This window comes from Vicia villosa, unplaced genomic scaffold (assembly GCF_029867415.1).
Source record: "Vicia villosa cultivar HV-30 ecotype Madison, WI unplaced genomic scaffold, Vvil1.0 ctg.001049F_1_1, whole genome shotgun sequence".
Lineage (NCBI taxonomy): Eukaryota > Viridiplantae > Streptophyta > Magnoliopsida > Fabales > Fabaceae > Vicia > Vicia villosa.
The window spans coordinates 127,426-151,782 of NW_026705459.1; the positions used below are offsets into that span (position 1 = coordinate 127,426).

Sequence of the window (24,357 nt, forward strand, 5' to 3'; positions counted from 1 at the left end):
AATTAATTCACATATCATAAATTTGATATAATTTATGAGTAATGAATAATAATAATTATATATTTTGATATAATTTATGAGTTATGAATAATAGCTATTATATATTTCTATCCTGATTCATATTTTTAAATTTAAAATAATTTTAATTAAAAAATTAAAATAATTTCACTTACAAAATAGGTTATAATTTTTTATTTATATATTTATAATAATTGTTATATATTTATAAAAAAAATGAGTATTTTAATTTATATATTTATATAATAATTATAATAATTATTATATATTTATAAAAATTATTATATATTTATATATTTATATAATAATTATAAAAATTAAAAAAAATGAATGTTTTAATTTATAATAATTATTATATATTTATATAATAATTATTATATATTTATATATTATATATTTATATATTTCACTTACAAAATTAATAATTATGATTATATATTTATTTATTTCTATTCTGATTCATAATTAAAAATGAGTTATAATTTTTTATTTAGTTTAAAAAAATTAAAAAAATATTTTGTCTTAATTTTATTTAATGAATAAATTTTATATTTAATTTTATATAATTCAAAATTTACTTATGAAATAAAGATCTTTTTGATTTATATAAGTTAGTAAAATAATTTTTAACTTTAAAATTGTTTAGAAAATTTTGATTCACCTTGATTTTATTGATTCACCTTCATTTTATTGATTCACTTTCATTTTATACCTATTAATTGTATTGATTCACCTTGATTTTAATATTAAATTTTAATTTTTTAATAATTATTGAATTCTTTCGGAAGTGTATATCCGAAACATTCCAAGACCAATTTGGTCTTGGAATATTTCGGATATGCATCTCCGAAAACACCCCCTCTCCCAAATTTCGAAAATGCATCTCCGAAAACTCAAAAAAGTGGGTGTTTTCGGAAATGCATCTCCGAAAACACCTTTTTTTCGTGTTTTCGGAAGTGCATTTCCGAAAACACTTTTTTTTTTCAATAAAAGTACGTTTTCGGAAATGTATTTCCGAAATAAGGGGTATTTTGGTAAATTCGCCAGAGGTGACTAAGAAGGTTAGGAGGTGGGTAAAGAAATTCTCATAGAAAATCACGAACAGATTCAACGAAAACAACAAAAATAATGGCTTTTTGTAAAAATGTTGAAACTAACCTCAGAATCATAAACAACCATCTCAAAATGTTCCTTGTTGTTAGAGATGATGTATTTTAACAGCAACTTTCCAAAGTTCCTTTTCATCGTTAACATCAGAGATTTTTTCCAACGGTCGTGCCATTTTCTTGCCTCAAGTTAGGGTTTAAACTATGGCTACAGCTTCGGTCGCAGAGGAAGTTGTATTCTCAAAAAAGTGTTGAATGGTTTGCAAGGGTTTGAAAGGTATAGGTTGAGAGAATGGTGAGTGACGGCAGAGGAAGAGGGAGAAAAACGAAAGATTGCATATGGGATTGTGATTGGAAAGCAACATTGGGAGTAAGGAAAATCTGTAAATGGGTACAGATTGTCTTTAGAGGAGGACATTGCCTCACCCGGTTCAGTTAGATTCGAAATAAAAAGACAAATAGTACATAACTTGATCAATAGAGAGAGCAACAGAAGAAACTAATTGTTAGATTCAAGTCGAAGTCAGAATTTAGTCACAAAAAGTATTATTTGGACACATTTTGACCCTAAAATAAATAGGTGAAATTTTTTAAACAAAGAGCATATGAGTATTAACCAGGTACTTGTGTTTTCTTATTTTATAGATAACACATATAACTTCAAATTATAAATTGAAATTTTACATATTGACATAGTCATATTGATTCTGATTATTTCTTACCTACATATTCACACTTGAAGGCCAAAAATTTACGTGTATAAAATATTAAAATCTTTTTAAGGCCCTTTTCTTATCAACATCAGTGAAAACAATTTCCTGACAACGTACAAGTCCATTAGCTCCTCCAAAGCACAACCATCTCTCACTACCCTTATTCAAGTTCCATCTCACTTTATGCAATGCTGTCTTTTTGGAAGGAAATACTTCAGGTATATTCCCAGAATCAGGCTTTTCGTTATCATCTCCGGGTGTATTCCCATCTCTAGTAATAAGAGCCGTGCTTTCATGCGGTTTCTTCTTTCTGCTACTACTCAGTTTTGGTCTTTTGGGTTGTTGTTCCGGAGAGTCGCCGTCAGAAAGGGCTGCAACAAATTGAAGGCTGGATGAATAATCTAAAAAAATCAATGACAATGAACCATTTAGAATCACATCATAATTAGCAAGGTTTACCTATAATCTGTGAATCGTTACTAGAAACTTTAGTCAATTGATTATTTGCACTTCTGCTTAAATTTGTCTTTGATAATAAGTCTCGGAAAGATTGGGCCTGGTGGCCTTTATCTTGCACTTTCTTTATTGGGAAAGGAGAGCTTGATACTTGAGTGTTGATAATGATGGTTGATTCCTCTTCAGATACCGACCCACATAGAAAGAATGGAGTTCGATTGCGGAAATGTTCGGTCTCCACTGCTTTAGCAGTAAGCTGAGTACATTAAATATACTCTCAATAATTATTTTATTTTGGGGCAGTGGAGAATGTTCATGTGTATAAGCATTAATAGAGGATTATGTTACAGCTACAAATTTGACCAATATGCGCCAACAAAATGCAAACTGGAGTCCTCTTAAATTTGTGTTCCTTAACCAACGCAAATCATTTCGGACTCACAGTTATAAAAAAAAATGAGGGTATCCATCAAGTGATTGAAAACTGTGTCATAAGTTAAGTACCTTATTTCTTTTAAGTTAAAGACTTACACCGTCATTTATTTTGTATTTCTTAATTCATGTAAAAAATGTATAGTTAAACTTAAAACAATGGTATGCAAGGATTGAAATTTTGACTATTTTGGTCATGCAAAGTTATAATACCATGTCAGAAGAGAGATGCTGGTAATTGCAAGTATATCTATAACAAAATGTTACTATTACCTGAAAACGGAAAGCGGAACCATCTGCTCCACAATATGCAGCCATGCCTGACATGATAGAATAAACCACAACATTTAGTTAGTATTAAGTAACAGTAATACACGGTTTAACTCGATAGTTTGTTTACTGAGAAAAAATTAACAGATGCTTTTACTCCATTTGGTATTTTCATAAAGCAGTTTTTTCTAAACCTAGTTTTGTCTTATAACCAACAAGATCCATCGTGATAACATCACAGAAGAAATGCATACCAAAAAAGTACCTGTTATCGGTGACACTTGAACACTCCAAATGGCATAAGATGAATATGCACTACCATGCATCCCTGGTTGTCTTTTTCCATTGTATATAGTTCCGGTGACAGGGAGGTCATTTGCAGACTTCGGCAAGCTAATGGTTTTCATTGTTCCATCCTCAAAGCACATAATGATACAACTACAAAAACATAAAATATAAATGAGTTTAACTATAATGATGATGAGCACAGGCATCATTTGATCCAGTTACAATTATGGATTACCTTGGTTTTGACAGCCAATCCAGACTGTATATGATTCTCTGGGAAGGATTGAGGAGCCTTAGAGGACGGAATGGATTACTGCAAATAAATTGCCATCATGATTCAAGTCATTGCCAAAAGTTTTACAGATAGTCAGATACTAAGACGGAAGGAAGAAATACAAATAGACTATAATAGTCATTATTTCTAATTGAGGAGACAGAAAAGCTAGCAAAGACATACACATATAGATGATACAAAGAAATGTTGACTCTCTAGTTGACTTATTTCACAATGCTTACACTTAGAATGAGAATGAACTAAAGAGTAAATACATAAGGATCAACATTTAAAAAGACTATGCTTATATTGATATTCACGAGTCAAGAAAGGAAAGAAAAAAAATTATACTTCAATATAGATAGAATGCAACTAGCCATTAGATTTATTTTTTTTCAATATAGATAGAATGCAACTAGCCATTAGATTTATTTTTTCTCAAAAAGAAATAAATAAATAAAAACTCACCGTAGGTCCCAAAACTTAAGACCTTCATGTCCTGCGGTTACTATTATGTTAGAACTCTCTGGATCACTGAAACATCATAACAAAAGATCACATCCTATTAAACACTTCAAAAGGTAAGAGGATGGCTAAAGGATGTACAACATCAACAACCAAGCCTTATCTAACTAAGTGGGGTGCCAAAGGATGTAAATATAGTTTATTTTAGATGGAAAAAAATTACAGCCTTGCAAACCAATGTTAGAACACAAATGATGCTTGTTTTATTATTTCTGAAAGTAAGAGTTTGAATTACAGAAATAAGGGAGTTAATTAGAGTTGATATAAAGAAATAAGTTAAATGATTTATCTGAGGACTTAATTAGATTAAGTTTTAGTTTTAGTATCAATCAGAGTATTTTTTTTATTAACCAGTGAATTTGATGAGAGAATATGAAAGTGAAAATCATATACATATATATATACAGAATATTTCTTTATACAGAATAACAGCAACATATTGTTAGAGGCATTGTTAGACCTCTTATTATAGAACAATATAAGAGGAGCGATCAGAAATAAATTACAGCAGTTATGGTTAGTAATGTTCTTATTTGTATGATTAATTGTTGTTTTTATTGGTATTAACTGTCAGTTATTTTGTCTGCCTTTAGGAAGAAATAGAGGAAGCGGAAAGTGATTGTTGGGTAGTTATTGAGTGGTTGTGGGATGGAGACTCCAAGCTCTATAATTCTTGGAAGGGAGAGACAAAGACTCTTGAGTTTCTTGGAGGAAATTACTGCTTCTCTCCTTGATTTTCCTTTAGTTTATCTCTTGTAATTATATAAACCAGATTTCACTTTTTAATTAATTTCTGACCACTGTTAACCAGAATTATTCAATAAACGCCAGTACACAATTCAGTTTCTTAGCTATGATTACCAATTTCTAACACAATCAATACAATCAATCACATCAATCATGTCTGAGAAGGTTAAACTATCACTAACCCTTCAAAAGGAGCCCATGCAACCGTTCTAATAGGAACTGTATCCCCACCGAAACAAAGTATAGGCCTTGTATCTACAGATAAACAACCGAGTCAACAGATAATAATTTATGATTCTTATGGAATAAATACATTTCTCAGCACAGCCCCCTTCCCTAGCAGCCCCAGATAGGAAAACATAAGAACACATTAAGTAGCAGAATTATTACCAACACATTTAGATGAAGAATTTGTAGAGAATTTCCATAGAGCAACCTAAATATAAAACAAATTCTATTAGTAACAACATATATTGTTTTAAGAATAATAATACTGAAAACCATAACAGTTCAAGATATAGTTGAGTTGAGACCTCCATTTTCTATCTCATGAGCTATAATAATTGAGACCTCCATTTTCTATCTCATGAGCTATAATAATTGAGACCTCCATTTTCTGCCTAATTTAATGGTTGTATTTCAAATCTTATATTTACTTGTGTAACGGCCCATCCTTTGTAAATGTTCTTAGGACTCTACAACATTGAGTTTATTTTCTTTCTGCTTTCATTTCCCCGCATTCAGTCCATACAACATTGCAAGCTTAAGTGGTATTTTTATTGTAGATCACACCCAATAATTCAATGATGGCATCCACCTTACATGGATTCTGTGATGGATTACTGCCTATTATTTTGTATGATGGATTCAAAGTACATAAGGCGTGAGACTTGAGTTATTACATGTTTTCCAAATTGCAACTCTAAATTTGGATATGTGTGTTTCTTGCTAAACTTGAATTCCATGTAAACTATTTTAATTAGGAATAAACTGTTTCCAAGGCTTGTTTCCAAATCTCAAATTTTCCATTTATTTCTTCCCTTGCTCTCCACCAACTAAGATTATATCATCCAAAGAAAAACATATATTGTGACACCTTCTTTTGGATATGTTGAGTAAGAATGTCTAGAACAAAATTAACCTTTGTTGCACACTTATAATTATTCAAAAATATATTGCATTCTCGCCTTGTGTTCTCATGCTAGCCATGATGTGACTAACCATTGCCTCACTATTATTCTATATATTAGAAAGGTAGAGAGAATGGTGAATTCAGAATCTAGAATACTCTAGAACAGAGAAGGAAGAGAAAATTATGGTATGATCGATCAGAAAATGATTATTACATTGAGAAGGCTAGGATAGCACTATATATAGGGACATGTAACTAACCCAGTTATTTAAAGCTATGCGAACTTAGCATAAAGTTTGTTAAAGCGCTAACAGCTATACGAACTCAGCATAGAGATTGTAAAAGCACTAAAGCTATGCTGACTCAGCATAGAGTTTGTTACAACTCACAAGCTGATCTAATCTGTTTTGCTTGACAAAACAGTTACAAACATGTTGAATGCAATGACTGCATTTACTCTAATACTATATATTAGAGTTTGACCTAACTCATCCTTACAAAACCGGTTGGTAAGGTGAGGAGTGTCCCTCTATATATAATCTTTCAATGCTATATTTCCAACCATTGCGAGGCTTTAGGATCTTCCTAATACACCCCCTCACGCCCAGCACTCTTTTGGGCTTGGTGCGTAACGGTGGACGGCCCATGGTCCGATCGATAGGCTCTAATATCATATTAGAGTTTGACCTAACTCATTCTTACAAAACCGGTTGATAAGGTGAGGAGTGTCCCTCTATATATACTATTTCAATGCTCTATCTCCAACCAATGTGAAACTTTAGGATCTTCCTAATAATATACAATATTTCTTTTACTATTCTCAAATTAATTGGTAGTAGGATCGTAAGAGTAATCTTGATCCTCTTCCCCACCTTTTAGTCTATTTGAGTCCAAAGAAATATCATGTCCTTCATTAAAAAGATAAGGAATAACTTTTCCACCTTTTCTTGATGTCTTGTTCCTTGGCTATTACTTTTTCCCTCATCACCTTTAAAAGCACCTCACCTAATTAATTCTCTTTCTTTTCTTTCCCTATAGTTCTCTTTGACCACTCTGCTTTTGAATAGTATAAGATAAGATGTTCCTCTCTCTAAAACGGTGATTTGGCCCTCTTTTTACTTACTTCCCTACATACCACCATTGACATTTGACACCACGATACCCAATGGATGCCTACAAACAACCATTTATATCACCTCTTAGGGAAATATTTTTATTTAGACGTATCTCTTTGACTAAAGCTTTATTTTAGAAAGGCAAAGAAGACATAAATCAGATAGTATTGGGGAAAATTATACCGTTCCATCATGGCAGCCAGCAAGTAAATAATCATGAGGGGGCGTAACCGACCACTCCACTGTCAAAGGAATGCTGTGAAACAAAAAAGAGTAAATTAAACAACATAGCCAGTCTAGAAAAACATATATTAAAAAGCATTGCGTACAACACATTCTGCAGTTACATGAATTTAACTACCATAAGCCAACATGTCAATAACTCTACTTCAATGAGCCACCTTTTTTAGGTGATTATAACTTTTACCATTCTCCAGAATTAATGATGGGCAGAGGGTTATAAACAGAAAATTCAATTCAATAAGGTAGAGACAGAAACTGAACATTGCACTTTCTTTTAAAGTTTATGTTTACAAGTTTTCTTAAGCTGAAAGTTTACATAAAACTAACATTTCCTTTAGTAATCAATTGCAGCGCACAGTTCTTTCTTGAAATGTACAATTGTTGACAATTTAACATTTAATTCTTATTTTACTCAAGGGCTATAAATCAATAACATTACATAAAATTAACATTCTTGCAAAGTACCTTTTCTATAAAGATTTTTTTTTCACTAAGCAGCAAAATTTGAGTGTTCTATATAGAACTTTTCTAATGCAGCAGTGCCCAGCCATGACAAGCCCTATTATGCAGGTCCACTGTTTTTTACAAGTATAATGCATTACTATTATAATATTAGTGAAATTACAATTCTGGTGACAAACAAACTCTAAATAAGGGTTTAAATGAATTAGGCAAGTAGACTTTTTTACTTGAATACAAACATCCAAATATTTCTACCAGAAAAACAAATAAATAATTTCACAAAGACCTGGACACAATGCAAATTTGAGTCCCATTGTCACCATTATTTTAAGATTTGATACTATATACAAATTGTATTCTGAAAATAAGAATTCTTCATAAAAAAATATATAGATGAGTGCATGTCAATGTTTGTTGAGGTTTAAAATATAACAAAATTCATATTTCTTTGACCATTTTAATGTAGATGGGTTTAATGTTCACCATAGTTAGAATGAAGGAGGAAAAATACCTTTGTAAGCTACCACGCTTCAACGTTGAGCATTTGAATACAGGCTTCAATCTTAAAAAACGTGGATCGGTGCCTTCGTTTTGCATATAAATTGCTCTCAGTGCATGAGGAAGGGGAACCTCCCACCTACAAGAATTATGATGCAACATCAAAAGTCATCCAAATCATAATGCTCCTCAAAGTCATAGATAGTTATAAAAAGAACTTGCTTTTGTTGAGAAAAACCAAACACTGAAATTTTAATGAACTTCTTAACAATTATCAATGGCAATGGCAGTGCTATACAGCTATGATAGGGACTTCAGGATTATGGAGTGTCTATGTACCACGTCAAGTAGTATGAGATGCTAGGTGGCTAATATGTTGTTAATCTCATATAGCGTAGCAGGATAGCCCCTAACGGAAAGACAAAAAACTAGTGTAAAAGGGTCCGTATTTAAATTTATTTCCTTATGAAAAGAGAATGGCTGCTAACAGTGTGAGGAATTTATCTCTGAAATCCTATTAGCAGATGCAATAACGGTTTGGGACCACAGTTTCGCAGGAATTAGCGGCTGCTACAACTGCTATTGCAGACGGTGGCTCACAGGACAAAAAAGCGTCGCGCCAAATTGACAACATAGCTAGGTGGAATACTTAAGTAGCTTGGTTCATCTACTTAATAAATTTTCTAAAGGAAAATTTTGAAAGTGCTTGGTTGCTTATCCAACGTTCTAGGTGAGGGAGGAAAGCGGGTGCGATCTTATATTATTATTTTGGATTGTGTGACAAAGGAGTATCTTTCACTGAGGGAGTCGGGTCTTTGGAACTTGTAGGGATTTCTTTTGATTAAAAAATCATTGCAATCTGTCACTTGAAGTGCCATTGTGGATTACTGCAGCCAATTAGATATCTGTCGATAAATGTTTGCGTTTTGTGTAGATAAATAAAAACGCAGAATTGGACAAACAAAAACAGTGAACTGACTATTGTAACTATTTCCACAGTGAACTGACCATTGCAACCATTTCAATAGCAAACAATAAACCTTGCTGAATCTACATAAAAAGGATCAGTTCATAACTATTGTAACTATTTATATACTAACTGGTACAATATTGTTTCAGTTTTAGCCTTTAACAAGAAACTATGTAACTTTACATACAGATTAGGTACCATACCAGGATAACAACGGTTATACACCAAGGAGCAACTAGCTTACTAAACTACATTATAATCTTCTAAGTGTTATTTATCATAAACATTGGCCTGGGTTTAGTTTATGATAAGCATTGGCCTGAGAAAGCACTTCTTATGCTTCATAGATTGTGTCACAACTTATTCAAATTTCAAAATATATCAAAAGTCAATCCTAAGTCTCTATTTAAGTAGTTGTCTTTTGTCCATTATGTCTTGTTCAACTTTTTGGGAGAGGTCGTTATGATACAGACACAATCAATATAATATAATGATTAGAATATTATTTACTTAAAATATCCAAATTTCAAATACCTCAAATTTAATAACATGATAGTTCATAACAACATATATACACAATCAATAAAAAGAAAAATAAATCATTCAAGTATCACAAAGAAGATCAATAGAAAATGGAGAAAGAGGCTAAAAATATCTTACACTTCCAGAGACCCATTGCCCAATAAGACAGCAAGATAGCCCATTCTATGGTTGCATGAGGAATCAATATTGTTAAGAGGCCGCCATTTGACATCCCATGCCACCTTTCCATTATGAGCCAAACATGACACAAATTTTGGCAATGCTACATTTTGTGGAATGGGACATATAGATGCTTGAGGTTCCAATACAGAGCTACCATGCGATTGATGGTCTTCCTCCTCCTCACACTGATTCAATAATGGCCTACTTGCATCTTGGCTACAGCTTCTTGCCATGTGATTAATATTCAACCTACTCCTTGTAACAGGAGTTTCTGAATCGCATGCAGAAGCAACTTTCTTGCTATTCTTTCCCTTTGTATTAGAAAACTGTTGCGAATGATTTTCATCAGAATTGCCATGAACTACATCCGGAGAAATAAATTCGGCTGAATCTGGAAATTCAATAGCTAAAGGAACAAGTTGGTTCTCACAATTTGGATCACTCACTGTTACTTCTTTTGAATTCTCTTTAGGTCTCTTAATTGGTGCTGATTTTTTTTTCAAGGTTTTATTTCCTCTAGGCCCTTTTTTACTCTTGTATGTAATACAAAGTTTTTCTTTATTGTTTTCATTATTCCCATTTGGAGCAGGCCACTCAATAGAATTTTCTTCAAATTGAACAGTACCAGATGGTATGTCTATTACAGTTGGATTTTTTTTCAATCTTCCATTTTTCCTCTTGTATGTAATACAATGCATTTCTTCATTGTTTTCAAGATTCTCATTTGGAGCTGGATTTTTTTTCGGTCTTCGTGTTTTTCTCTTGTTTGTAATAGCATGCATTTCTTCATTGTTTTCAAGATTCTCATTTGGAGCTGGATTTTTTTTCGGTCTTCCTCTTTTTCTCTTGTTTGTAATAAGATGTATTTCTTCATTGTTTTCTTCATAGTTTTCTTCATTGTTTTCTTCATTGTTTTCTTCATTGTTTTCAGTAGGATTCTTTCTAGGTCTTCCTCTAGGCCTCTTTATATCTGTCGACTTGTCATTTGTGCCTGTGTCTTTTGTAGGTTTTTTTGCCTTCTTCACGGGGAGAGAAGATACTGCTTTGTTGTGTTCCTTATTATATAGAAGACACCATATTTGCACAGCACCTCTGCCAGTAAGCGGGGCACCCATTTTGTGATAAGATGAACCAGGTGGATGAGCCGCAACAGCAATGAACTAAACCAAGTATCATAAAAGGTCATCTAATGTACAAGAATTGCAAAGAAAATGAAAATTATTTTCTCCTTTCGAGTCTGGAGCAAAGGTAAGTGCGGCATTTTACAACATATCTGAATATAGGTGCAGCCACAATAAGAAAGCAGACACAATAAGAAAGCAGCCACAAAAGTATATCAAATAGGTATGCATATGTAGTAGGTAATATGTAGAACATTGAAGAATTTTAAAATAAACTTGTTGAACTAGCTGCTGTGTAATTGTTGCACCGTGTTACCACTGTCTCCAACATTAATTAACCAAAGAAATTAGGTAAGCCAGGTGGCAATTTAAAATGGCGGTGCCTAACTATTAAATTGAGTCCATGGAATCTTACAGCTACGTGTGACAAGTGCAGCATAGTACTGACACAAATTTAGCTTTCTACTTAAATCAGTTATAGTGACAAACCATTTCAATCTAAAGGCTTTTAACAGTTATGAATATAGTTTTTCTAGACCTCTATACCTCTAAATATTAGAATAACTTCCATCTGATCTACACTCATTATCACACCATCAAACTTCAAATAAGCAATCACCCTCAACACGTGAAACATGACACTCAGAATCATCAGAAAGACAGAATGCACTGTTTATATTGCATTCAAACTTTAAATACTTCCCAAAGCAGCAATAAAAAGCACTGTTATTAAATGTGCAATACATGTCTAAAACGAAGAGAGCAAACAAAGTACCTCGCATTTAATTGAACAATCGGACTCCTCGTGCATCCTAGGACACCAATCTAATGCCCATACAGAACCTCCAACATTCATCACAAAGTCTCTGCTCCAACAAAATTTTAAGTGTTTAGCCAAGTTAAACAATAATCCGCGTCAAAATACTTAATTTATCGGCATGTTCAACAACAAAGTACAAACATAAACTTAAACTCCATGGAAATGTCATTGAATAAATCACAACAAAACAAGTTAATATTTAAGCCATACCTGGAATCTTGAGATTCCACATCCTCAAGTAGTTCCTCCTTTTCCGTATCATACTGAAAAGCACACACAATGATAATGTCTAGAAGTCTAATTATTAATAATTATAAGTTACAACTTGAACTTAAAAGAAAAATACATTCTATAACATACACACCTTGCAAACAAATAAAGTAGAACTAAGTATAGGAAGACTTGTACCTTAGGAATAATGGCAGATGAAAACTGAGGTAAGTTTATGTCTGTGATATTATTTCTCTCATAAATTTCAGAGCACCCAAGTCCATAAGCAAACCTAATGTTTTTAGATGGATATTTAAAATCCTTCCATGCTCTGCATATTTAATGGTCAACCAAAAAAAAGAAATTAAGGGATTGTTTAGAAACTTCTAAAAACTGTAGTCAATATATTGGAGCTATGTTTTAATCTCATGAAACCCAACTTTGAAATTCAGTTCATGAAAACCAACAATTTCGAAATTTATTTTATTTTAATCCAACTTTCTCGTCGTCCTTCAATTAAATATCGAATTGGATTGACATAATTGTAGGAACCACAACCACTAAGTCGTCCAATGATTAACAAACATGCTAAGTTTCTCCAGTTTAAATTAATATTAAAATAAAGTAGATAAAAAGCAATGTTGTCAATGGCGGATGGCGGACCATGGCAGAGAGCCTTGCAGCACCGTTGTAACGGCTTATGGCAGAAAAACCCACAATATCCGCCGATATTTATCATTGCGGCGAGCCCAAAAACCACCATGTATATCCGCCATAGCGGTCATGACGCCGCAATTTATAACACTGATAAAAAGTGATCTGATCTAAAACAAATTTTAACCAAACTATGTTGAAGTTAAAACTAGTCCGCAAAAAAACTAAATCCATACAACTTATTATATCTTTAAACAATTCTAAACCTGCTGTCAAACTGCCCCTAAAAACATGAGATAACAAACAAACAGCATAGCCGTTAGTGATACAAACAAAAAACAGTTACATGATATATATCACAGAGCATCACAGTCGATACATATTAATCAATAATATAACAAAATCGCATTGCTCGAGAACAATACATATTCTTAATATCTTCACAAAAGATTATGACATAAGAGCAAAAAGAATTCAAAAAACGCTAGAAACAATTATTTGTTTACTAACCATACCTTAAGAAAGTGACAGAAGAACTCATTCTCTTGATCTCACTTTCCTCAACAGCAGCATTGTGTTCTTCTTCCCCACATAGTTTGGCAATGATGTCCATGTCATGGAAAAAATTCTCAACAGAGAAATCAAACAGAGAAACCTTAAGGTTAGAATTACCACTGGTATTACTACCACCACCGTCATTGTTTCGCACTGTCACTGGATCATCAGCAACAACAACAGCAACAGTTTTGCTCTCTTTAGTTGCCTTGATCAGTTTCTTTTTCTTTTTGATATTAAATAATAATGTAGCAATCGTTAAGTTATCTTCTGCCTCTTCCATTCCTCTCTTGTTAGCAATTGCAGACGAATGTTAAAAATTTCCAGAACCGAAATTCAAACCCTGGATCAGCTCTATTGCCGTGATACCATTTATGAAACCTAAATGCTCTTACTTTACCTAAGTAGAAAATTTAAGTAAGCATTTGAATCATTAATAAAGCTACACTAAATTCACATACTATATACATAAATAAAACATACTACATTTTTACAAAGAAAAACATAATACACAGTACTAACCGAGTGAGGGAGAGATGAATGATTATGGCGTTTTACGGCGAAAAACGATTCCAGTGAGGGAAAGAGATTGGTCGTTCACGGCGGAGAGAGAAAATGATACCGGTGAGGGAGAGACAATTAGGAATTAGGGTTTCTTTTTTCTGTTTTAAAAATAACCGTATTTGTAATTGACCGCCCGGGCATATAAAAACTGGTTCAGGTCAACAGTTCCACTGGTTTTTTGCGGTTTATTCTGGGCCACTAGTGGTTTATTGAGTCTGACCGGACCGGCTTCAGCTTCGATTTCCATTTCATTACGATCTTAATCATATTCTTATTCAGTTATTTTTACAAGTGTTAAATATTTGAGAAAAGGGATGGTGCAACGATAGTGTAAACTAGTGTCTGACCCGTGCGTTCGCACGGGTACCCGTCGATCTTGCGCATTAGGTTTTAGGGAAATTAAATAGGATAAGAAAGATTAATAGATATGGGTAAGTTCATATAATAATGTTAAATGTTTGAAATAGGTAAAAAATATATGTTGGGCCTTATTGTTGGTTAAAATATGTAAGTTAATAGGACATTAAAATTCATTGGGCCTTAGATGGTAGCCTTGGTGGAGATTACCTAATTTTGTTGGTGGACCTAATAGGATTAATAGGCCCATAAAAGAATCCTATTATTATTATTATGACCATGTTACATAACTTTGCAATTAAAATTAAAAGAAACGTTGGACTTCATAAGTATTCAACGTGTTGGCAATCAAAGGAAACGTTGTGTCTTCATAAGTCTGTGTTGGACATTGTTGTTGTAAGAAACGCAGGGTTGGGTTGAAGAACAACATGTCACGGGAAAGAAGGTATCCTCTTCGAATGAGGTATGTGCATGTGTTTCTGTTTATGTTGTTTGCAGAGGTTATTATAAGATCTTCATCCATTTAGAGGTCGTAATGTTGAAGAGGTGAAATAATCCTGACATGTTGTTTTGATTCCAGTTCACCTGATTGGTTAGAGTTGCAAACACTGTGGAAGTGGCTTACGATTGAGAGGATACTGAGTGGGTCACATGAGAGGAGGATGTTTTGGAGGAATGGAAGAAACATCATGACAGATTGAATCGTGTTGAAGATGATGGTGAAGTTTCAAAGTTCGGTCAAAAGATTGAATTTGTAGATGCTGCCAGTGTTGTTGAAAATAAAGGGTAATGCTATGATTTTATTTGGTTTTGCATGTTATGATAGTAGGTATTGATAAATGTATGGTATTGTGTGATGTTTACTATAGTTTATAATAGAAATTTTGTTATATTTTAATCTTTTATGTTGATTGTAAGTGTGGTGTGTGATGTTTGTAAAGTTATATAAATAAATGGATATTGCAGGTTTGTAGTCTGTAAATGAAACTGAATATTACAAATTTGAATGTGTTTCCCAAAGAATGTGTTCCCAACTTAGTGTAATGATTAGTTTGTATGTTATTGTGTTGAAGGAATAATGGAGATGGGATAGGAAGTGATTTATTGAAAACAGTGGGCGTGAAAGGGAAGGAAAGAAATGTTGTTGGTGAAGTTTTGTTGAAATGCGACAGCATAAGCGGAGATAAATTGAAGGAGAAAAGTGAAGGTGAAAGGTGGGAGAAAGGAAAGGATAATCATGTAGGGTCATCTTCTGCGGGATTTTCAGATACCGCTGATTTGAGGGAATACATAATGATTTCTTCTGATAGTGAATGGTAAAGGTTTTTTTTTAAGTGATAAGGAATATATTAGAGTAATAGGTATACTGAGGTTGTTATGTTGGCATTGAGGTGTAAATGTGGTGTTTATTTCAGGGAAATGAGTCCTATATATGAGGAACTGGAAGAAGAGTACTGGACTCGTGAAGTTCATGATGTAACGCCCCAAATTTAATTAATTAGTTAATTAAATTATTGAAGGATTTAATTATTGGATTTAGAAGAAGTTTGAGAATGTATCGAAGTAGTTGAATTTGTCAGTGTGATTTTAAGAGGTGCATTTGGATTATCAAGTTAAATTCAGATTTTAGCCAGTTAGTCGGAGAAATAATATTAAGTTTAATATTATTATGGATTTTTTTAAATTAAGTTGGATTTTGAGGTTATGTGTTAAATAGTAAATTGGAGGGGTGAAGTTTAAGCCCATTAGATATAATAATAATATTATTATTGTTATTATTGAATTAAGGGAATAAATAAAAAGAATGATGAATTAGGTTTTGGTGGCTGTACGTGATAAGAGAAAACAAAACAAGGGTTTGGAAGCTCAGTGGTTGAAAAAGGGATACGAGAGTTGTGTCGGGAAGGAGAAAACGGAAGAATTACGCGAAGCCAGAAAGCTTGGATTCGACCGGAATTGTAGAGCGGACTCCGAATACAAGGTAAGGGTGGGGTTCTTTCTCTATAAACGGGGATATGATGGACCGTATGTTGGGTTTAAGGAATTTTAGTATCTCTTTGTGTTCGATTTATTCTAAAAATTGTATGAAATTGTCGTGTGTTGATTCTGTGTAAATTTGTTGTTTCCGTAAAAAAAAAAAAAAAAAAAAATATGTGTTGATGATCTTATTGGCGCTTATTTCTTTCTGATTTGATACATATCTTATTTCCTGTGACAATTTTAATAAGATATAAATATATAGTTACGTTTATCTATCGTTACTGTATCTCACTTTATTTATATATATATATATATATATATATATATATATATATATATATATATATATATATATAGTTTGTATATATTGTGTGGTAATATGCACATATATATTTGTTATGCTTCATACTCTTTGAAAGAAGTACCGTAACATTACGGCAATGTTTAAGCAAAGCGATATAGGTACTGTAGCATCAACATAGATTGAGAATAACCTATATGTACGTTAGCGCCGATTTAAATTGAATAGTCTATTTCAAGTTTATTAATATATAATAATTCTTTAGTGTGATTAATTATAATATTAAGTATCAAATCTTATTAGTATAATGTTTTCTAGGAGTTTTGAGGTAGCTATAAAATATTTAAATTATTTGGCCAACTTAAATGATTTTCAATTCTGTTAGAGTTGTCAATAGGGTTGTCAGAGTTATTTCTGAGATGTTTAGAGTTAAATCTGACGAGCGGTAAAGATTAAAATTGAAAATATTTGACCCTTTAGAGTTGTTTTATAATTACTTAAGTCAGACCATTAGCTAATTTGGTGCATAACTAATAAGAGTTGTCAATAGGGTATTCTGGGCACTGTAGCTTGTCTATGTTGATCATAGAGATGCAATTGGTACATAAAAAAATTGGAATTTGTATTGTGACATATATATGAGTTTAGAAGATATATATAACACAAGTGTTACGTTGGGAAATAGTTACTGAAACGTAACTTTATAAAGTACATATCACTTGTTAATTTTTTATAGTAATAATAATAATATTAATATTAATGATCTAATATTATTAATATAAATTTTAGAAGATCTTGAGTAACAGAAGAAATATTTGGCAAGGATACACCACTACAGGTAGTTGAAATAGCAGAGTAAATTACTTAGTGAGTATAAAATAAATGGTAGACTGAAACTAATTTAATCGAGTAGAATAAATTAGGAGTTTTTTTTGGAAATGATTCGATACCCGAATTTTTGTGATGTTTCAACGATGTTGTGACGCGATGAATATTATGAATTTTGTGAATTGCCGTTGTGTTTTCCGTAACGATTTGTTGTTGTTGATGATTGTTGTGTGTGCATTGCTGTTGTGACGTGGTGATAATAAGTTATAGGCCTATGGCCAGTGACGTTGCGATGTTATGATTTTGGGATTGTCGTGAAATGCATAATTAAAGTGACGAGTAATTATCAGTAATGATTGATACATTTTGGCGATGTAGGCGAATGCCTAATGCGACGTTGTTTTGTGATTGATTGTGATTTGTTGCATTTCATAGTGTCTCATGAATTGCATGTTGTAGCGACGACCTGGATTGGCAAACAGCGACGGAGGCTTATGCCTGTTTTGATGCCTCTATTATCTGGCAATTGGCGATGGGGGCTGAAGCCCTGGGTACCACATGCATGTGCATTTGTTAGAGTCGCATTTCATTTGTGTAATTACGAATTTATGTGGCGTGACGTGTGAACTTATGTGAATTATTGTGAAATTTGATTATGAATTTATGTGAGGTATTGTATCGTGTGTTGTTTTAATTAAAAACGGTGAAGTAAATTAGACGGTAATGATTATACCGCAAAGTGATAATTATTATAACTTGAACCTGAATATACTGTTTATCATCACCTTGTTTATATTGTTTGATATCTCACCCCTTTCTTTTGTTTCGCCGTTACCTTTATACTGGTAACGTGCAGGTGATAGCTTGACGAAGATTTAGACATTGTGAGTTGAGTCGGTGGTCGCTCTGATACGTAGCACTCGGGGGGATAAACGATTGTTTTAATTATTGTTTTAATTGCTGAATTTTATATGCTTTTGGTTTAAATTGTAACTTAAAGCTACCGTGCAAAGATGCTAAGACGTTATTTGAATATTCATGAGGTTTGTTGATTCCGCTGCAAGTTAATTGTTTAATTCGAACATAGTGATTTTTGAATAATGATTTAATTGTGCGTTTTAAGTTTACGTGCTATGTATCTATATGAAGGCAAATAAGCAGTAATTGTTTTTTTATGACGAATATGTGATACCTCAAATGAACGTGTTTGAAATTTATACTCTGATTTTCCGTATAATTTATCGGGTAGATTTGGGGTGTTACATTAGTGGTATCAGAGCAGGTCGGTCCGTCCGGCCAAGTTGTCTAATGTTGTTTATTCCTCTGTATGCGACAAGTGTGTGAAACACTGTTGGTACTTGTTGCTTTTTGGTTGTTGCAGGTATTAGTTTGAGCGAAGTGGGGGAGAAGCTTTGCTTCTCGGATGTGTTTTAGTTGGAAGTTGCAGAAAGGAGTGTCGTCTTGGTGTTTCGGAAACTGAAGTCGCCGAAAGAATTTGCCTCTCGAGTTATAAAAAGTTTGGGTGCGAGGAGTTGTGCTAATGATTGTTTGAAAAGTGATTAAGTTGAAGAGAATGAGTTTTGGAGCGAAATTTCCGTAAGCAAAACGTAGGAAAATTTCTGAATCATTGTGAAACTTCGAAAATTCATAACTGGAGTTCTGGACGTCCGATTTGAGTCCCGTTTGAAGCGTTGGAAAGCTAACGAGACGAACTTTCTTATTAAAATTGTGGCAGAAGCTGTAACAAATTTATTGGTGGCAGGATGATGTTGGAAAGAAATAAGGTTGTCGGTTTGAGTAGTTATCGTGTAAACTATTGACGAAGGAACAATGATTAAGTGATGGATGCTAAAGAAAGTCTGAAACTTGGTTGAAGCTTGGAACCATATAAGTTGATAGGGACTTTTATAAGAACGATGAATTAAGATGAATGATCAAAGTCGCGCAGTTGAAGCGGGATATGACGTTGAGAGTGGTTGTGTTGCATAGATTTTCGAGGACGAAAATATTCTAAGTGGGGGAGAGTTGTAACGCCCCAAATTTAATTAATTAGTTAATTAAATTATTGAAGGATTTAATTATTGGATTTAGAAGAAGTTTGAGAATGTATCGAAGTAGTTGAATTTGTCAGTGTGATTTTAAGAGGTGCATTTGGATTATCAAGTTAAATTCAGATTTTAGCCAGTTAGTCGGAGAAATAATATTAAGTTTAATATTATTATGGATTTTTTTAAATTAAGTTGGATTTTGAGGTTATGTGTTAAATAGTAAATTGGAGGGGTGAAGTTTAAGCCCATTAGATATAATAATAATATTATTATTGTTATTATTGAATTAAGGGAATAAATAAAAAGAATGATGAATTAGGTTTTGGTGGCTGTACGTGATAAGAGAAAACAAAACAAGGGTTTGGAAGCTCAGTGGTTGAAAAAGGGATACGAGAGTTGTGTCGGGAAGGAGAAAACGGAAGAATTACGCGAAGCCAGAAAGCTTGGATTCGACCGGAATTGTAGAGCGGACTCCGAATACAAGGTAAGGGTGGGGTTCTTTCTCTATAAACGGGGATATGATGGACCGTATGTTGGGTTTAAGGAATTTTAGTATCTCTTTGTGTTCGATTTATTCTAAAAATTGTATGAAATTGTCGTGTGTTGATTCTGTGTAAATTTGTTGTTTCCGTAAAAAAAAAAAAAAAAAAAAATATGTGTTGATGATCTTATTGGCGCTTATTTCTTTCTGATTTGATACATATCTTATTTCCTGTGACAATTTTAATAAGATATAAATATATAGTTACGTTTATCTATCGTTACTGTATCTCACTTTATTTATATATATATATATATATATATATATATATATATATATATATATATATATATATATATATATATATATATATATATATATATATATATATATATATATATATATATATAGTTTGTATATATTGTGTGGTAATATGCACATATATATTTGTTATGCTTCATACTCTTTGAAAGAAGTACCGTAACATTACGGCAATGTTTAAGCAAAGCGATATAGGTACTGTAGCATCAACATAGATTGAGAATAACCTATATGTACGTTAGCGCCGATTTAAATTGAATAGTCTATTTCAAGTTTATTAATATATAATAATTCTTTAGTGTGATTAATTATAATATTAAGTATCAAATCTTATTAGTATAATGTTTTCTAGGAGTTTTGAGGTAGCTATAAAATATTTAAATTATTTGGCCAACTTAAATGATTTTCAATTCTGTTAGAGTTGTCAATAGGGTTGTCAGAGTTATTTCTGAGATGTTTAGAGTTAAATCTGACGAGCGGTAAAGATTAAAATTGAAAATATTTGACCCTTTAGAGTTGTTTTATAATTACTTAAGTCAGACCATTAGCTAATTTGGTGCATAACTAATAAGAGTTGTCAATAGGGTATTCTGGGCACTGTAGCTTGTCTATGTTGATCATAGAGATGCAATTGGTACATAAAAAAATTGGAATTTGTATTGTGACATATATATGAGTTTAGAAGATATATATAACACAAGTGTTACGTTGGGAAATAGTTACTGAAACGTAACTTTATAAAGTACATATCACTTGTTAATTTTTTATAGTAATAATAATAATATTAATATTAATGATCTAATATTATTAATATAAATTTTAGAAGATCTTGAGTAACAGAAGAAATATTTGGCAAGGATACACCACTACAGGTAGTTGAAATAGCAGAGTAAATTACTTAGTGAGTATAAAATAAATGGTAGACTGAAACTAATTTAATCGAGTAGAATAAATTAGGAGTTTTTTTTGGAAATGATTCGATACCCGAATTTTTGTGATGTTTCAACGATGTTGTGACGCGATGAATATTATGAATTTTGTGAATTGCCGTTGTGTTTTCCGTAACGATTTGTTGTTGTTGATGATTGTTGTGTGTGCATTGCTGTTGTGACGTGGTGATAATAAGTTATAGGCCTATGGCCAGTGACGTTGCGATGTTATGATTTTGGGATTGTCGTGAAATGCATAATTAAAGTGACGAGTAATTATCAGTAATGATTGATACATTTTGGCGATGTAGGCGAATGCCTAATGCGACGTTGTTTTGTGATTGATTGTGATTTGTTGCATTTCATAGTGTCTCATGAATTGCATGTTGTAGCGACGACCTGGATTGGCAAACAGCGACGGAGGCTTATGCCTGTTTTGATGCCTCTATTATCTGGCAATTGGCGATGGGGGCTGAAGCCCTGGGTACCACATGCATGTGCATTTGTTAGAGTCGCATTTCATTTGTGTAATTACGAATTTATGTGGCGTGACGTGTGAACTTATGTGAATTATTGTGAAATTTGATTATGAATTTATGTGAGGTATTGTATCGTGTGTTGTTTTAATTAAAAACGGTGAAGTAAATTAGACGGTAATGATTATACCGCAAAGTGATAATTATTATAACTTGAACCTGAATATACTGTTTATCATCACCTTGTTTATATTGTTTGATATCTCACCCCTTTCTTTTGTTTCGCCGTTACCTTTATACTGGTAACGTGCAGGTGATAGCTTGACGAAGATTTAGACATTGTGAGTTGAGTCGGTGGTCGCTCTGATACGTAGCACTCGGGGGGATAAACGATTGTTTTAATTATTGTTTTAATTGCTGAATTTTATATGCTTTTGGTTTAAATTGTAACTTAAAGCTACCGTGCAAAGATGCTAAGACGTTATTTGAATATTCATGAGGTTTGTTGATTCCGCTGCAAGTTAATTGTTTAATTCGAACATAGTGATTTTTGAATAATGATTTAATTGTGCGTTTTAAGTTTACGTGCTATGTATCTATATGAAGGCAAATAAGCAGTAATTGTTTTTTTATGACGAATATGTGATACCTCAAATGAACGTGTTTGAAATTTATACTCTGATTTTCCGTATAATTTATCGGGTAGATTTGGGGTGTTACACATGATGTAAAGAAGTTTTGCTCAAATGTTATGGTAAGTAGTGCGTAAAGTTTATAGTTGTTAGTACAATGTTGTTATACACAGATGTAATGTAACTGATATTATTTGTTAATGAGTGCAGCATATTCCTGCAGAAGTAATAGACAAATGTGGTCTTGCTGGAATGTCAGAGATAGTTCTCTATGATGTGGACAACGGGTACCCATATAACTGCAATGTGAAGAAGAGGCCAAAGAGAAAGGAAACATATTTGTACGGAGAGTGGTTTGACTATGCAAGGGCAGCTGAATTGAAAGAAGGAGATAAAGTGCACTTTGTGATTCGATACCTGCCAGTGTTAGATATTATGGTAACAGTGGAGCGCAGTGGTGGTCGTTGATAAAGTCGTTGCTTTGACAATGTTTGATGATGGATGAATAAGACAGTTTGTTGTTAATTTGGTTTGTATGTGAATTATGGTCTTGTTTTTTTATTGTTAATTTTGGCAATGGTGTATGTGAACAAAGATTAACAATTATGGTACTATGTATGGTTTTTAATTGAATATTATCAGTTTTGGGATTAAGTTTTATTGATTGTGCAAACTCTGCCATGGTTTTATTTGCAAAATTGATTATCATTGTGTTTCTAAATTAATTATTGCTTATTATAAGTAGTGAAATAGGATCTCTATCAAAATTGATTACCATTGGGTTCCTAATTTAATTATTGTTGGTTATTATAAGTAGTCAAACAGGATCTATATAAGTAGTGAAACAGGACCTGTAAATGGTTGCCTATTAAATCTAAATGGTGAACATATAACAATAGACTTATGAAGAATTGAAAATTCAATTTAATAGTATATGTTAAACAATAATATAGTAATATTAAATAGTTATAAAATAGTTATAATGTGTTATATTATATTGGGAGGTGAAAGATCAATTGGGTTATGGGCAGTAAATGTGTTTTCATGAGGAATATAAATAAAATGAAAATTGTTTTGAAGTGATGTAAATGCAAAGAAGACTAATTGAACAATTGCATTGAATTCTATTGGACGGTGGAAAAGTAGCAGGTATGTGAAGAGTCCATTTAGAGTGTTATATAAGTAATGTGTAGGAAGGTTGAAAGCACTAAAAATTGAAGCAGTCATCATTACTCTGTAAACAATAGTGTAGGCTGCGAATTTCTAAAAAGATGGAAGGAAAAGTTGATCAAGCAATGAAAGGTAAAGGTAAATATATCATTTGAGTGGTTGTTCTGTTACATTTTGAACTGAAAATCTGAATATGGTTGCATGCAGGTGAAGAAAACTCGGTGAACAAAATGGTTGTGGGGAAAGCTGTCACTTCTGATAACTCTGTGTATGTTTGAATCAGTTTATGTTGAGTATACGTTTTTATGTTTTTATTTAGAAGGTTTGATAACACATTGGTTTATTGGTCATGTTGTTTGTTTGTATTATGTTTCAGATGCCATGAAGCTGATGGTGAGGATGTTAGCTGCCATGCAGAGCAGCCTGTTGAGATGTCATATTATATCTGGAAGAAAGATGTGGTGAATGGGAAGATGGCTTAGTCATGTCTTCTTGGAAGTTATTTTTCGTTTTAGGCTTATTGTCTTAGGACCCTTAATGGGATAATCTAATGTTGTTTTATATTAATATTGTAAGAAATTCCTGAGCATGTTGTGGCAAGTCGCTGGCTAAATGGAGTAAGGTTTGTAGATTTGGTTGACTGGGAAAGGGAAGTCAGGCATGAATGTGAAGTTCATTGTATCGAAAAGGGTCAGATGTTCTTAGGGCGTGGTTGGTAAAAATTTGCCAAGGACAGGAGCCTGCTTGATGGAGACTCTATGGGTTTCAGCATTAAGGATCCCGTCAGCAAGGAGATACTTGTAACAATGTTGAAAAATTGAAAAATGATGTAAAAGTTTGTTATAAGTATCTATCTATCAATATTTTGTAATTCCCTGGTGGACTTAGCTCCATCTTTATATTAATATATAAGATTTTGATATTTAGATGTTTTGCTATACATACATTGAGGCTTA

The 24,357-nt window shown here is 32.7% G+C and overlaps 1 protein-coding gene across 1 annotated transcript; it reads right to left on the bottom strand.

Moving 5' to 3' along the window:
• Positions 1–1,291: 1,291 nt before the first annotated feature.
• Positions 1,292–14,111, bottom strand: LOC131632909 (uncharacterized). The gene is made up of 15 exons (XM_058903629.1): positions 13,275–14,111; positions 12,304–12,436; positions 12,106–12,158; positions 11,851–11,941; positions 9,910–11,114; positions 8,293–8,418; positions 7,260–7,332; positions 5,220–5,265; positions 5,012–5,084; positions 4,026–4,091; positions 3,519–3,596; positions 3,261–3,433; positions 2,999–3,045; positions 2,297–2,549; positions 1,292–2,208 (listed from the first exon to the last, which is right to left on the bottom strand). The coding sequence occupies exons 1-15, from the start codon at positions 13,595–13,597 to the stop codon at positions 1,892–1,894; spliced, it is 3,057 nt and encodes a 1,018-aa protein (XP_058759612.1). The 5' UTR covers positions 13,598–14,111; the 3' UTR covers positions 1,292–1,891.
• Between the last annotated feature and the right edge of the window lie 10,246 nt (positions 14,112–24,357).

Bases quoted from the DNA above. Each gene is read 5' to 3' on its own strand.
- LOC131632909 (XM_058903629.1), bottom strand. From the start codon at position 13,597: ATGGAAGAGGCAGAAGATAACTTAACGATTGCTACATTATTATTTAAT. The intron at 5,266-7,259 runs GTATAATTTTCC...TTTTATATTTAG, and splicing joins CTGGCTGCCATGATGGAACG to GTTGCTCTATGGAAATTCTC. The intron at 4,092-5,011 runs GTTAGTGATAGT...ATGATGTTTCAG, and splicing joins GCATGGGCTCCTTTTGAAGG to TGATCCAGAGAGTTCTAACA.